Raw genomic sequence first — 13,149 nt, 5'->3', positions numbered from 1 at the left:
GGCGCATTTTATTTAAACCATATTAAACAAGAATCTGAATCAATATGAAAACCATTATTACAAATCCTTTTTTTCTCCTTGCCAAAAAACAGTTGCGTCAAAAGGCTTAACTCGACTTAGATTTAAAAATCTGGGCTAAAATTAGTCATTGGGCAACTGGGCCCAATGTTTCATGGGCTGAGCCCATGTAGGCCCATTGACGAACTTGACTTGCCGAGCAAGCAAACGGGGATTGCGGAAATATCATGACACCCCCATTGATCTCCAACTAACTGCCTTGTAATCATCTTTAATTTTAGATATAAATTTCAGATCAGAAGATTTAACAATTGAAATTTTCACGGAGGCGTATTCTTCAGCTCTAGCTCAAGCCCGCGTTTCCTACATTCTCCAAACATGCCTCGCGGTGGTTCTGGTGGTGAGCTCTCTCGACCTCGCCAAGATTTAGCATTTATGCGTGAATTCCCTTTTTTAATTGACAATTTCTTGCTTTTGGACTAATGAGATTGGGTTGTCACGCTTTTTTTCGATTATATCTTGGTTTTAAAGTATAAATAAAGAAATCCGCCCATGTTTCTATTTTAATTCGTTTGTTATGGAGAATATTTTGAGGAGTTTATGCTTATGGATGAATAGTTTGAATCTATAATGCCAGCGGATTCTGCCTCTGTTTCTGTTAAATTTAGGCTACTTTCGTGTTTCCCTGATGATGGGGAAGCCTTTATGGTTTCCTCTTTTTCGATGACAGCGAAATAATAGTATAGTTTTATTTCTGCAGGAAGAGCAGGTCGTTCAGCTCCACCACGAGCTCGTAAACCCCCTCAGCCAGGTACGTATGAATATGATAAAAGAAGTCGCCAAGTTTGCGTTAATCTAACTTTTCGATAAGTTGTCTTAATCCTACGTGATTGGTTTTTAAACTTTATTTCTGATACGAATCTTACTTTTCCTACCAAAGATTGTTGTTTACATTTTATTTCTCTGACTGAACAATCTGTCGGTGCCTTCATGCAGTTTATCATCCTCCTCCTCCAGCTCCTGTTCAAACTGGCGATGATAGATCATTCCTTGGTACCGTGTTTGATGGTATGTAAAGGAGGATGATCATTTTATTTGCTACGAGAGTATCAGACACTAAATATGCATGTCTTCTTTCTTATTTTAATTTTATAGGCTTGGCTTTTGGAACTGGAGCTGAAGTGGCACACCGGGCTGTTGGTGCTGTAATGGGGCCTCGTGCCGTTCGACATGAAACAGTGGGCTCTCAGCCTGTTGCTGCTGCGGCTCCCGCACCAACTGAAAATAGTCTCGGTGGTGATGCTTGCAATGTTCACTCAAAATCTTTTCAGGATGTATGTAGTTTTTATCTGGTTCTAGCCTATCCTTCTTTTATATCTTCCTCTTTTTGGGTACATGATCTGTGAAGTAGCATTTCACTGCAGTTACACAATCGGCATGGACACATATAGCTGCCTCCTGGTTTTAAATGCAATATAATATCAATTACAATCCTGTAGGCCTCACATCAGGAATATAAACTGGTGTATGGGAGTGGGAAACTTACTTTTCTTCTATTGGTGCTATTTAGTTATCATAACTGATAGATTGCTAGGAAAGTTCGATGATTTTGCCAATTATATAGATGAGTGAGAAGAGGGTATTGAATTCACTTCAACTGTGTGATGATATGGTATTTTCGCAGAGTTCTTCTGTCAAGTAATGTAATGGTGAGAGGTCTATATCAATGGTTGATGAGCATTGAATGAATCATTAGATAGTTATTTGCCCGTGTCCTGTTCCTGTTCAACTTTGATGTGGTTTTTTATTTTTGATTTGGTTATAGGATATTTCCTGAGGGACACAAGCTAATGTGGCTGATTAGAGACATTTTTTTAGCCTTGGTAGAATTCACATACCGAGCATTAGGTATTTTCATTGGTTTGGCTCAGTTCTATTTTGGACTAACTGAACTGATCAAATCAAGTTGTAAAATGAAAGATCTATTCCATTTTGGGTTTAGCTTGGTTTGGTTCCTTTTTCCTCATATTTTTATTTATTATTATTTTTTTAAAATCCTAGTCATCTAAGTTGTTTAGTCAAACAGTGATGCTATTGTATTAGGGCATTTGGAGCTATCAATCTCAAGAAGAAAGTTATCTAAAAAATTGATAAAATCATTTTGCTGTTGGCTTACTTTATCTTCAATCTGCCAAGGAGAAAAAATCCCATCGTTGATTTGGTTTGTTTTGGTGGTTTTGATTGAGCCAAACCAAATTTTGGTTGAAATCACGTATGGCACGTCCCAAATCAATTTCAACTTCTTTTGTTTTTTTGGCTTGGTTTTGGACTTGGCACCTATGATTATGAAGATGGATAATATTTGGCACTCTGACTTACGAAACGTAGTGTATTTATGGTTCCTCCTACTCTTGCATTATATATTCATGCTCAACAGTTTGTGAAGATTTGTCTCTTTCAAGTTTGGTGATGATAGAATGTTACAGATATATAACTTTAGTTGCCTTATTCATGTGCTTGCAGTGCCTGAACAGCAACGGGAGTGACGTTAGCAAGTGCCAGTTTTACATGGACATGCTTGCAGAATGCAGAAGGAACTCTGCTTCTGCATTCGCTGCTTGATCTTCTTCATTGACTTTGAATCAAATCAGTTTCAATAAAAATTTATTGCTCTTCTGCTTGCGGGTTCTCATGGTGATGTTATTGGAATTTTGAATAAGAATGCATGTTCTAAAATGTTTGCTACTTTATGAACAATTTTCATTCTAGAGATTTTGATTTGGATTCGATGCTTTATTTTCTATCAGGATTTCAATAAAAATGATATTTAGAAAATTCTTTAAACGATTTGATACTCGATTCAGCTGTGAGGACAAAATTTTATTTAATATCAGGTGAGATCACATTATGCTTTTTTTAATTAATAAACTTAATGGAAGGAAATAACAAATAGAATAAAAAATGACTGAACATAGAAATGAACGTCGTGTTCTGATTTTGAATAAGTTAAACCCCACGTATTTTCAGTGGGTTTGTGATTGATGGCCAAGAAAGCCCAAAGCTCAAAATCCGAATCAATGATCATACTCAACAGCCTTATAATTGTAAAAGTCATCACAAAATATTGTGACAGTATCTGCACTAAATACTGTAGCGAAGAAAACAAGTATGGCATCTTGTCGCCGTTCATGATTGTTTCTACAAAAAAAAATGCACTTTTAATTCTTCTATGTATAGCAATTACAAAAAGCTACTAATAAAGCATACAAATTCAAACTCATCAATTTTGTTATTGGAGAAATTTTTGATAGTTAAATGAGGAAAAAATGCTACTGGCTCTGGTAGCTGAATAATCAATTTGTATGGACTAATAAAATTAATTAAAAACAAAATAGATCAGCATCTTATATAATTAAGACAAAAATGAGCTCTAAACTTGGAATCAAAGGAATTATTATTTGAAGTTAATTCATCTAAAATTGCGTCTAAAAATAATGAAAGACCCGTCCGCTTGTGTTACTGATAAGGACTTGGAGACAGAAGAGCCACAAGCATGGATGTATAAGGGGGTGTTTGGCAACATTGAAAAATGCTTCTCAGAAGCACTTTTCTGCAAAATAAGACAAACCCCTTCACATATTTATTTAGTAAATCATAAAAACACTTTTGAAATTATAATTTGGTTTCCATCCAAACACCCTCTAAACTGAGCGCAGGACTCTCTTTATTGAAATTGAAAAGATAAGATATTAAATAATAATTGTCATTAATTTCCTTTTGTGTTGTTTTTTTTGGGGCTTTGCTTATCCCTTCACAACAATGGTGGAGGAATTGACAAAGCACATGCTCCCCAAAACAAAAGCATTCATTTTGCAAAGTGCTGCTTATTCTGAAAACCACCTTCCCATTTCAATCCTTACACTCTCATCTTCTTCCCACCTAAAGTCGCCAATTTTTTTTTCTAAAACATAAGTATTTTTTTATTAAAGACAATCCTATTCGAGACATTATCGAGTACTAAATGTGGGTATCTCTCTCAGTGGGGATTCGAACCTTGGTTTACCACGTTGTGAGGACTAGCTTCTTCTACTAGACCCCATCCCCGATGGTTACAAAGCGTGCTCGTCTTCCACATTTTTCATTTTTTCCCCCTCAAAACCTAACCTATAAAATAATATACTACTACCTCACTTTAATATAAGAGTTAGATAACTAACTTGTCAATATTAAAAAAAATTAGTTAATAAGTTAGTTATTTGCAATAAATATGTATTAATTTACCTAAATTATCCTTTTTAATCATGTGTATTAGTACTACTCCTTGTTAGGAACCTTTTACAATCAATAAGGATATTTTGGGAAAAAAATATAAATTTGGAAGATAAAGAGAATTGAAATCTTATTATTTAGAACCAAATTTAACTCTCAATTAGATCTTATGTTAAAGACCAGAGATAATGTAATTTAATTTACACAGGGTCACATTTGTTATAATTAACTACTATCTCTTATCCTTAATATAAGATCTAATTGACTAATTGAGAAAATTAAAGAAGTTATTAAATTACTTTAAATTATTTATATTTATCATTTCTCTCTACACTAATTTGACTCACTTATAAATTGATATATAATCTAATGATACATATAAATATTTTTAAAAAAATCATGTAATATATGTCATAATTAAATAATTTAGTAATTTTTCTAATTTCTTGAAATTAGTTAACCGAATCTTATATTAAGGACCGATAATATTAATTTGTTACACTTTCATTCTCAAAATTAGTTAACTAACTCTTATATTAAAAATCAAATAAAATATTTCTAAACAGTGTAGTTGAGATCAAGCCAAAATAAAACCGGACGACAAGAGCGGTCTGGCCATCAACAAGAAGATAACGAGCCGTTTCATTAAAAAGGAGCAATTTTGATTATATGATCATTTTGAATGAATGATATTTAAGATTGCAAAATCAGCAGATATATATATATATATATAGATATATATAAGGTAAAATATTGAATCTCACTGTTGTCCATTTGGTTTCATATTAGAAACCAAAACTAAACATGATTCTAATACTCTCTCTAATGTAAAACTAATTAAACACATTTATGCATTCTAGTAATATGTATTGGGGAGAATGAATGTGACTAGTAACGAAGACTGAGATTATAAAACCGATGAAGACCCCAAAAAAAAGATGTATAATGGCAATTAATTGGATCCACAAGATGTAATAATGCGTGGTGATTTGGAAGTGCTTGCTTACTTGTTTCATTTTCCTTCTCATATACTGTTTTCCTTTTTGATTCTGCATAATATTAAAGATATCGAGTCAGATAGCAATGGTTTGACAGTCTAATAACATAAAAGTTCTCATATAAATATAAAAGTATGTGACTTCGATCCTATTTGTAATTTTAGGCTATTGGTATTTATTTGTAACTCTAATTTGAATAATATATATTTTTCACTTGTGATGTGCTCTCGCTGCTTTAAAATACAAGTATCAGATAACTAAATCAGGCAACTGAAAAAATTAATTAAAATTAATTAAAGACAATAAATATATAAAAAAAACTATAACTTATTTTCCTAAAGTAGACAATGAATAAGAAGAGAGATGAGAGATAATAAGTCAGAAAAAAAAATCTCAAAAAAGTGACTGTTGAATTTCAAAATTTCAAATCAGTATTTGTTACTATATTTATAAAGAAAATGACTACATTCGAAAAGCAAATGACAACATATTTTTGTAGTAATTCCTAAGTTAGAATTTTGAAATTCAACAATCATTTTTTTGAGATTTTTTCCAAGAAAAAAAACAAGAGAGACATATAATTAATTAGACAAAGAAGAAAAAAAACATTAAATGAGTAGAAAAATCCAAATTATATCCTATGGAAAAAAAACCGTCTAAAAGATTTAATGTTTATATTTTGAATGAGAAAGCGTGTGTGTGTATACTCCTCCGATCCTTAATATAGGACCCAATTCTTGAGTTGTTTTTTGTCCTAAATATAAGACCCCTTTCTCATATTTATCAATTTTCTCTAAATTATCCCTATGAATACTTCCTCAGCCATAATCAAGTAAAAGAGGGAAATGGGGTATTAAGAAAGATGATTATGGTGTTTTAGAAAAAATGTGTCATTTTTATTATAATTAACTAATTTACCTAACTTCCTTAATTTAATCAAATTAGTTAAATGGGTCTTATATTAAGGACCGGAGGAGTATTATATTAATTGTCACAAAATGTTGAACTATATGTGATATATGTGAGTGATGATTGGTGCTCTTTACGGATAACTTTAATAATTCAAAGACACATGATATCATAAACAGGATGATACAGATTCCTTTTGCCCACTTTTAGACTTTGAAATTTGGATCTTCTCCATGTGCATCCTTTTATATTGTACCACGCACCATTCTATTATTATGCATGTTGATGTTTAATCATAACAATGGTGACATCTTTGTTATTTAATGGCATGTTATATGCCACTAAAAAAAAATTAGCTATAGATATCCAAATGATCTCACAAATAGTTAGCTTTTGTAAATCATCCACTGCTAAAATTTGTACTCCCTCCGGTCCTAAATATAAGATTCTTTTTGTAGTGTAAATTACATTACAAAAGAAGTCTTATATTTAGGATCGAAGGAGTAAATTTTTCCCTTATGCTCTCCTTGCATATATTAAAGGATATTCATCAAAAGGTAGTTTCTAATACAAATCACTATAGAAGCACTTTAGAAAAATCGATACACTTCTTTTATAAGGGAGAAATTTAATTACCTTGAAATTCATTGACAATTGAAGAGCATGCAATGACAAGTTTTCTAGTAGGGAATCACAACAAATTTATACTAGTCACTTATCATTAGAATTTTTTTATAGTTAAATTCTTTTATTGGGACCTCATGGTAATTCTTCTCTTTTACAAAAAACTAACTTAACTAATTTTCTCACTCTTTATAAATAGTTAACTAATTTTTATATTGAGGATCGAAAATAGTACTCCTCCGGTCTTTATTATAAGACCTCATTTGACTTTTTATTTGGTCCTAATTATAAGACCCCAATCCATTTTATCTCTTATATTTATGCATTTTTTTTCAAGATAATCCTTCTAATAATGATAGTTTTAACCAATATACTTAATTAGCAAGGATATTTTAGGAATGACAACACTTATTTATTATAAATAACCAACTTAACTCGCTTCCTTAATCTCTTCAAATAAGTCAATTGGGTCTTATAATTAGGACCGGAGGAGTATTTAGTATGAAATATTTAGTTATTTCATAAGCCTTCAAGTCCCCCCCCCCTCTCTATGTATGTGTGTACGGTCTTAAATTGGTTTTATGCGATATTTCAAATGTTGTGTGGTCCGCCTTTTTTTGGTTTGGTCTCTACATATATACCACTCCATTTTCCTATTTTGCATTTTTTCTTAACGCATGATAATATTTTTTAAAAAGCTTTACAAGCTTCACAAGCATAGAATTATGAATACCCTAATCAACAAATGCATTATTGAAGCTTCAATTATTAAGAGGGAAATGGACAAATGGGTATAAGCACGTGTCTAATTATATTTGTGGCTAACATCTCTTCATCCCAAAAATTTGGCCATTCAGTTAATCATTTTGAGGGTTTGCAGCAAACATCCAAATCATTAATTTGAAGATCTCCTTCAAATACATAAAGATCCTTTTTTTTTTTGTGTATACATAATGACTTCGGAATATTTTAGAAAATTATGCTAGATCTTGGAAAATGCCTAAGTAAAGTTTTTTATATCCATTATATCAAGTTCTCTAATTATATATGTCCATGTGTTTTACTTTTTTTTTTAATGTGGGTTTACAATTAAATGTTATTAACTGCTAATATTTCAAAAATAGTACATATGATCATATATAACTAAAAAACTTGATATAATGAATATAAGGAACTTAATGTAGGTATCATCCTTAAAAAATTTTATACTGGTTGTATGTAATTTTTTGAAAAAGGACATTGCGTGTGAAAGATAAATATTGCATAAATGAAATTAGAATATGCTCTTATCATATTGTGCGACTAGTCAAATTTGGAACAGCCACCTCGAAATTAAATGATCCATGCATGCTCGTAATCGTAGCCAAAAAATATGAGTCACATTATTTATATATTGTTTCTCCTGGCTTGGGCCTACAAAGAAGGGGCATGGCAAAAAGTTTATATCTGTTGTGCAAATTTTGTCCCTCTTTAATTCAGATTTGAATTATGAAAAAAAAAAATGTCTATAAAAATGTCAAAATTTTAAAAAACAAACATATCCAGATGAAGAAAAGGGGAGAAAATAGGATTTGCATTGGATGCTCATCAATTTTGATGAGCACCCAATACTCATCAGATCTGGACCATCCAGATCTGATATGGATAGTTCAGATTTAATTTTATTTTTATTTTTATTTATTTAAAATAATTATTTTAATGGGTATAAAATAAAAAATAAAAATAATCTCTTAATTATCATTCTTTAAAAATATATTTCTTTATTTTAAAATAATTATTTAAAAATATTAAATTTGGACCGTCCAAATTAAATTGCTCACAGGTGATAAACAACCGGGTGCTCATTAAGTGATGAGCACCAAATGCGAGAAAATAAAGAACTAGCAATTTCATTGCAAGAGTTAAATAATGAGTTGTATATATAAAAGATTCTGATATCCATATTCACCAAGACTTGTCCAGTTCTGGCAAATATTAATTTTTGTCATTAATCAAACCACTTTTCTCCCTCATTCTCGCATTCACAACCATTTTAATAATAATTCATGAGCGACTCTTGAGGAAAGTGGTGCAGAGTTTCTTCCAAGCCTCCCTATCAGGCTCTGCCAACACCATCTTAGCCCTAGCTTCCACGCCATAAGCTTCCTGTTCATCATTAATTCCAAACATGAACATATATATAAAATATATATATATATATATATATATCAGATTAGTTTTGCAATATTGGAAGAGTATAGTGATATGGTTTTTTTTTTTTTATGGTTTTAAAGAATGAAGAAATTACGCACCAGGATGAGGTGACGCTGAACAAGGCGGTCGATGAGGTGAAAAAGGATGTCAAGGTTGTACTCAGGGTGGCCTTGGATCCCCATTATGTGATCTCCCATCCTAAACATCTCCACCCCCGTCTTCTCCGACCAACCTATCACCTCTGCCTTCGCCGGAACTTCTCTCACCTGCACTTTTTTCAGCCACCCAACACCATATCTATTAATCTGTGTGTGTGTGTAATAATGCACATGATATTCATGCAAACAACCATCATTATATTCACAATAGAAAAGCAAAAGTTGAGACCTCATCGCGATGGCATTGGATTATGGACAGCTTTGACGGCGGCACGAGAGACGTCGGAGACCAAGGCGGCGATGATGATGTTAACGTTATGGTTCTCACACCGATGTCCCAACCAGTGGGAGACCGACTCACCTTCCCGCCCAATGCACGGCACAGTATCTGATGATCCATCACAAGACCCCAATCCAAATTAATTAATTAATCAACCTTCTAAAACAAAAACCAAAGCATACTAAAAGGAAATAGAAATGGACGGTGCTGTTTTGGAATTGACCAAAACTCGCCATGTCAAAACAGTGGGTCATTCATCTGCAATATAGTTTATTCTTTGCTGTCAAAATGGGTCAATTAAAATAATTGATGTATGTCACACCCACCCCCCAACATTAATTATATGATGGCTCAAAAGAACCATTATACAATGCAGTTCCAAATGGAAATTAAAAGCATCACAAAGTGGTGCTTATCATGTCGACGACAAGCTTTGTAGACGTAGACATCTAAAGCAATGTACGTGTTCCACATCCATATATGTACAGTAGACACTCACGAAATATCTAGATGCATGTCACTGCCAAAGGTTAAATGATAAAAATTCATCATCAGAATTCAGAAGCCAGAAAATACAAATACACGTGTTTCTTTAACGACCACAGGCTTTAAATTTAAAAAGAAACAAAGGAAGGAAGAAAGAACGAAAGCACAATTAAACAGGCTAAGAGAAGACATGGGCACTTAATCTAATATTACCTGTACTTAATATAAAACCTAATTAACTAATTTAAGTATATTAAGCAAGTTTGTTAAATTAGTTATTTGTAGTAAATAGATATCGTCTCCTCTAAAATACTTTTATTAATCATATGTATTAGTTAAAACTGAAACATTTAACATGTGCAATTACTATAAGAACTATCTTAAAAAAAATAGAAAAATACCAGAGGCAAAACGAATTGAGATCTTATATATAGGACCAAATTAAATGTTAAGCTAACTCTTATATTAAGAATCGAAAGTAGTACTTGATATTGTTTCATACCATCAGATAAGAATAAGTAAATTTTAAGATGTTAATAATATCAATAGTAACTATTCATTAAAAGATGAATAACATATACATAATTCACATGTTCAAATAAGAATATAAATTCTTTTTCTAATGAAATACTAATTCCGATCCTAATTATAAGACCCAGTTGACTAATTTGAGGAGATTAAAGAAGCAAATTAAGTAAGTTATTTGTAATAAATAAGTGTTGTCATTCCTAAAATATCATTGTTAATTAAGTGTATTGGTTAGAACTATCATTATTAGAAGGACTATTTTGGAAAAAAATACATAAATTAAAAGACAAAATAGATTAGGGTCTTATAATTAGGACCAAATAAAAAGTCAAACGGGATCTTATATTAAGGACCGGAGGTAGTATATCATTATGCCTTTTAGTACGTCATATCTTCTACTGACTGAGGCTCCACCATCAGGCATTTACAGTTGACTTGTGTCGGCACAGGTGTGGTATTGCCTCTTTTTTTTCCCCGCCAAACGTATTGTCATATACTACCTCCAGTCCTAATTATAAAAACTGGTTGACTAATTTGAGAAGATTAAAGAAAGAAATTAAATTAGTTATTTATAATAAATAGGTGTCGTCTTTCTTAGTATATCCTTACTAATCAAATGTATTGGTTAGAACTACCATTGTTAGAAAGACTATTTTAGAAAAAAATGTATAAATATTAAAAACAAAGTAGATTGGGATCTTATATTTAGGATCAAAATAAAAGTCAAATGAGGTCTTATATTAAAGATCGGAGGTAGTATTTTACATAATAATAATAATAATATATGCGTCACGAAGTGATATCAATTATATTTGACAGTGCAAACATTGAAACAAACAATAGTACTCGTGGACTAGAGGGGAGGGGATCAGTAATGTGCCATCGGATCCCTGTTGGTTTCGTCCTCCCTAGTGCTCTTGCTACAATATAATGCAACGGTCCCGTTTTGCTCCAGAGTCCACTCTGGTGTATCTCCATAATTGTTTATAAATTTATCAGGCAAAATAATCTCTTGCTTCGATTGGGTTATAAGTCTGATCTTAAACTTCCAGTAAGCTATGAAGATTCAGTTGTATGATTAATCATCCCAGCACATCAATAATAATATTTAACAATTTTAATTTGATCATCTGACTGTCGTTTAATTTCCGCCATGTGCAATATCCACTCAGAAAATCCATGCATAAGGAAATTTCTATCTTTCTTTCCTTATTTAAAAAAAAAAATCAGATAATACTCTGCTCAAGTTCCACCTAATTCTTAGTACTTAGAAGACCTATATATTCCCCTGATTGTTATTACTTTTTCTTCTTTCAAACGATGTTTTCCATAAGCAACCCCAAATCTAGTTTCAAAAGCAATGGTAACAGGACACACAAGCAAAATCTTTATAATAGTCAACTAATTTATTAAGTAAGAAACTCTAAATCTGAACGCCTCCTCAGGAAATGAAGGATCATTTTTTTTTTCTTTTTAAATGCCTGCTATGTCATACGATACGAACATAGTTTTTTAAAGTCCAGTTTCAAAACCAATGGTAAACTGATAACACACATTCTATATTTTTACTAGTATTCAGCTAATACATTTTAATCTTTTTTAAAGACGGAAAAAAGGGGGCAAAGAAAAGATAGTGATATGCTACTGTATCGATTTCGAAAATCGTTCGTGAAAATCCAACAAAATCAGATCACAGAAACGCAACTGATATCTCAAACGAAAGATGAATGAACGATTGACTGATTAGTTACCTGGTGACCGAAGCAAATGCCGAGGATTTTCTTCTTCATGGAATCGAGTTTCTGAATGAGAGTGATGAGGCGATGGATCCAGGCGTCATTTCCGTGGGCGTCATTGCAGCTGCCGGTGATGACGAATCCGTCGTAGACGTCGAGATCACCGTCCTCCTCCGGGAACTCGCCGGAAACCACCTTGTAAACGTCCCAAGTCTCGCCTTCCTCCGCCAGCATTCTGAAGAAAACCCCAAAATACCCTCCGTACTTCTTCCTTACGTACTCGGAATCCTCCGCACACAGCAACACCGCATACCTTTTCCCCTCCATTAATCTCTCCTTTTCACTAAAAGGCTTTGTACGGTCTCTTTCTTCTCTCTCTGTGAATCGGTACGAGCTTTCTCTCACTAAGACCTTAGAGAGAGAAAGCAGACAATAGAGAAGGGGGGGCGGAGCGAGAGAGAGAGAGAGAGAGAGAGCTTTTCCGTATTCTTGCGTATATGCAGAGGGAAGAGAGACCGTGTTAATGGCGAAACGAAATTGCAATCCACGTGGTTTTAAAAGCGTGGAATTATGAAAATACCCATGATTGACTCTTTTATTACGAAAATGACACGGTTAAAGCCGAGGGGTTTCAATTTCCATTCAAACGACTGGTAGTTCCGATGGGGCCAACAATAAACGACCCCAGTTTCAACTCGACGTGTCCATCTCTCCAACTCGAATACTATGTTTTTTACTTCGACGGGTTTGGAAAAACATAATACAAAAACAATTAGAATAAAGTTTTTAAGATTATTATAATGTAAATTTCCTTCTAATTGGGCCATATGGCTTGAATTTGAATTAATAGTTAATTATAACAAATGTGTAAAATATTCTTTTTGATATGTATATAACATTAGATTTTATATTAATTTATAAGTAGGAAATTAATTTAAGAAAAAACTGTA

General features: G+C 32.6%; 2 protein-coding genes and 1 long non-coding RNA gene across 4 annotated transcripts; 2 read left to right on the top strand and 1 right to left on the bottom strand.

Moving 5' to 3' along the window:
• Positions 1 to 322: 322 nt before the first annotated feature.
• Positions 323 to 1,077, top strand: LOC114739024 (uncharacterized). Its single transcript, XR_003739573.1, has 3 exons — positions 323 to 457; positions 779 to 829; positions 1,015 to 1,077. It is a non-coding gene; the product is annotated as an uncharacterized LOC114739024 (long non-coding RNA).
• A 23-nt stretch (positions 1,078 to 1,100) lies between these two features.
• LOC114739025 (uncharacterized) lies at positions 1,101 to 2,838 on the top strand. The gene is made up of 2 exons (XM_028927091.1): positions 1,101 to 1,352; positions 2,542 to 2,838. Exons 1-2 carry the CDS (start codon positions 1,101 to 1,103, stop codon positions 2,638 to 2,640), a joined length of 351 nt encoding a protein of 116 aa, XP_028782924.1. The 3' UTR covers positions 2,641 to 2,838.
• A 5,967-nt stretch (positions 2,839 to 8,805) lies between these two features.
• Positions 8,806 to 12,626, bottom strand: LOC114739026 (gamma-glutamyl peptidase 5-like). 2 transcript variants are annotated; one of them, XM_028927092.1, is made up of 5 exons: positions 12,611 to 12,626; positions 12,215 to 12,576; positions 9,399 to 9,557; positions 9,110 to 9,277; positions 8,862 to 8,963 (listed from the first exon to the last, which is right to left on the bottom strand). In XM_028927092.1, the coding sequence occupies exons 2-5, from the start codon at positions 12,524 to 12,526 to the stop codon at positions 8,862 to 8,864; spliced, it is 741 nt and encodes a 246-aa protein (XP_028782925.1). In that variant the 5' UTR covers positions 12,527 to 12,576; positions 12,611 to 12,626. The 2 variants fall into 2 exon arrangements, with proteins under 2 accessions (XP_028782926.1, XP_028782925.1); XM_028927093.1 differs by lacking the exon at positions 12,611 to 12,626 and having other exon boundaries at positions 8,806 to 8,963; positions 12,215 to 12,609.
• Between the last annotated feature and the right edge of the window lie 523 nt (positions 12,627 to 13,149).

This window comes from Neltuma alba, unplaced genomic scaffold (genome assembly GCF_004799145.2).
Source record: "Neltuma alba isolate B1F8T4 unplaced genomic scaffold, ASM479914v2 tig00013742_pilon, whole genome shotgun sequence".
Taxonomy (NCBI): domain Eukaryota; kingdom Viridiplantae; phylum Streptophyta; class Magnoliopsida; order Fabales; family Fabaceae; genus Neltuma; species Neltuma alba.
Note: the sequence above shows the minus strand (reverse complement) of the source record. Positions and strands in the feature narration are given on the sequence as shown.

Bases quoted from the DNA above. Each gene is read 5' to 3' on its own strand.
- LOC114739025 (XM_028927091.1), top strand. From the start codon at position 1,101: ATGATCATTTTATTTGCTACGAGAGTATCAGACACTAAATATGCATGT. The intron at 1,353-2,541 runs GTATGTAGTTTT...ATGTGCTTGCAG, and splicing joins ACTCAAAATCTTTTCAGGAT to TGCCTGAACAGCAACGGGAG.
- LOC114739026 (XM_028927092.1), bottom strand. From the start codon at position 12,526: ATGGAGGGGAAAAGGTATGCGGTGTTGCTGTGTGCGGAGGATTCCGAG. The intron at 9,558-12,214 runs GTAACTAATCAG...ATGGATCATCAG, and splicing joins GCATTTGCTTCGGTCACCAG to ATACTGTGCCGTGCATTGGG. The intron at 8,964-9,109 runs GTGCGTAATTTC...AATGATGAACAG, and splicing joins TTCAGCGTCACCTCATCCTG to GAAGCTTATGGCGTGGAAGC.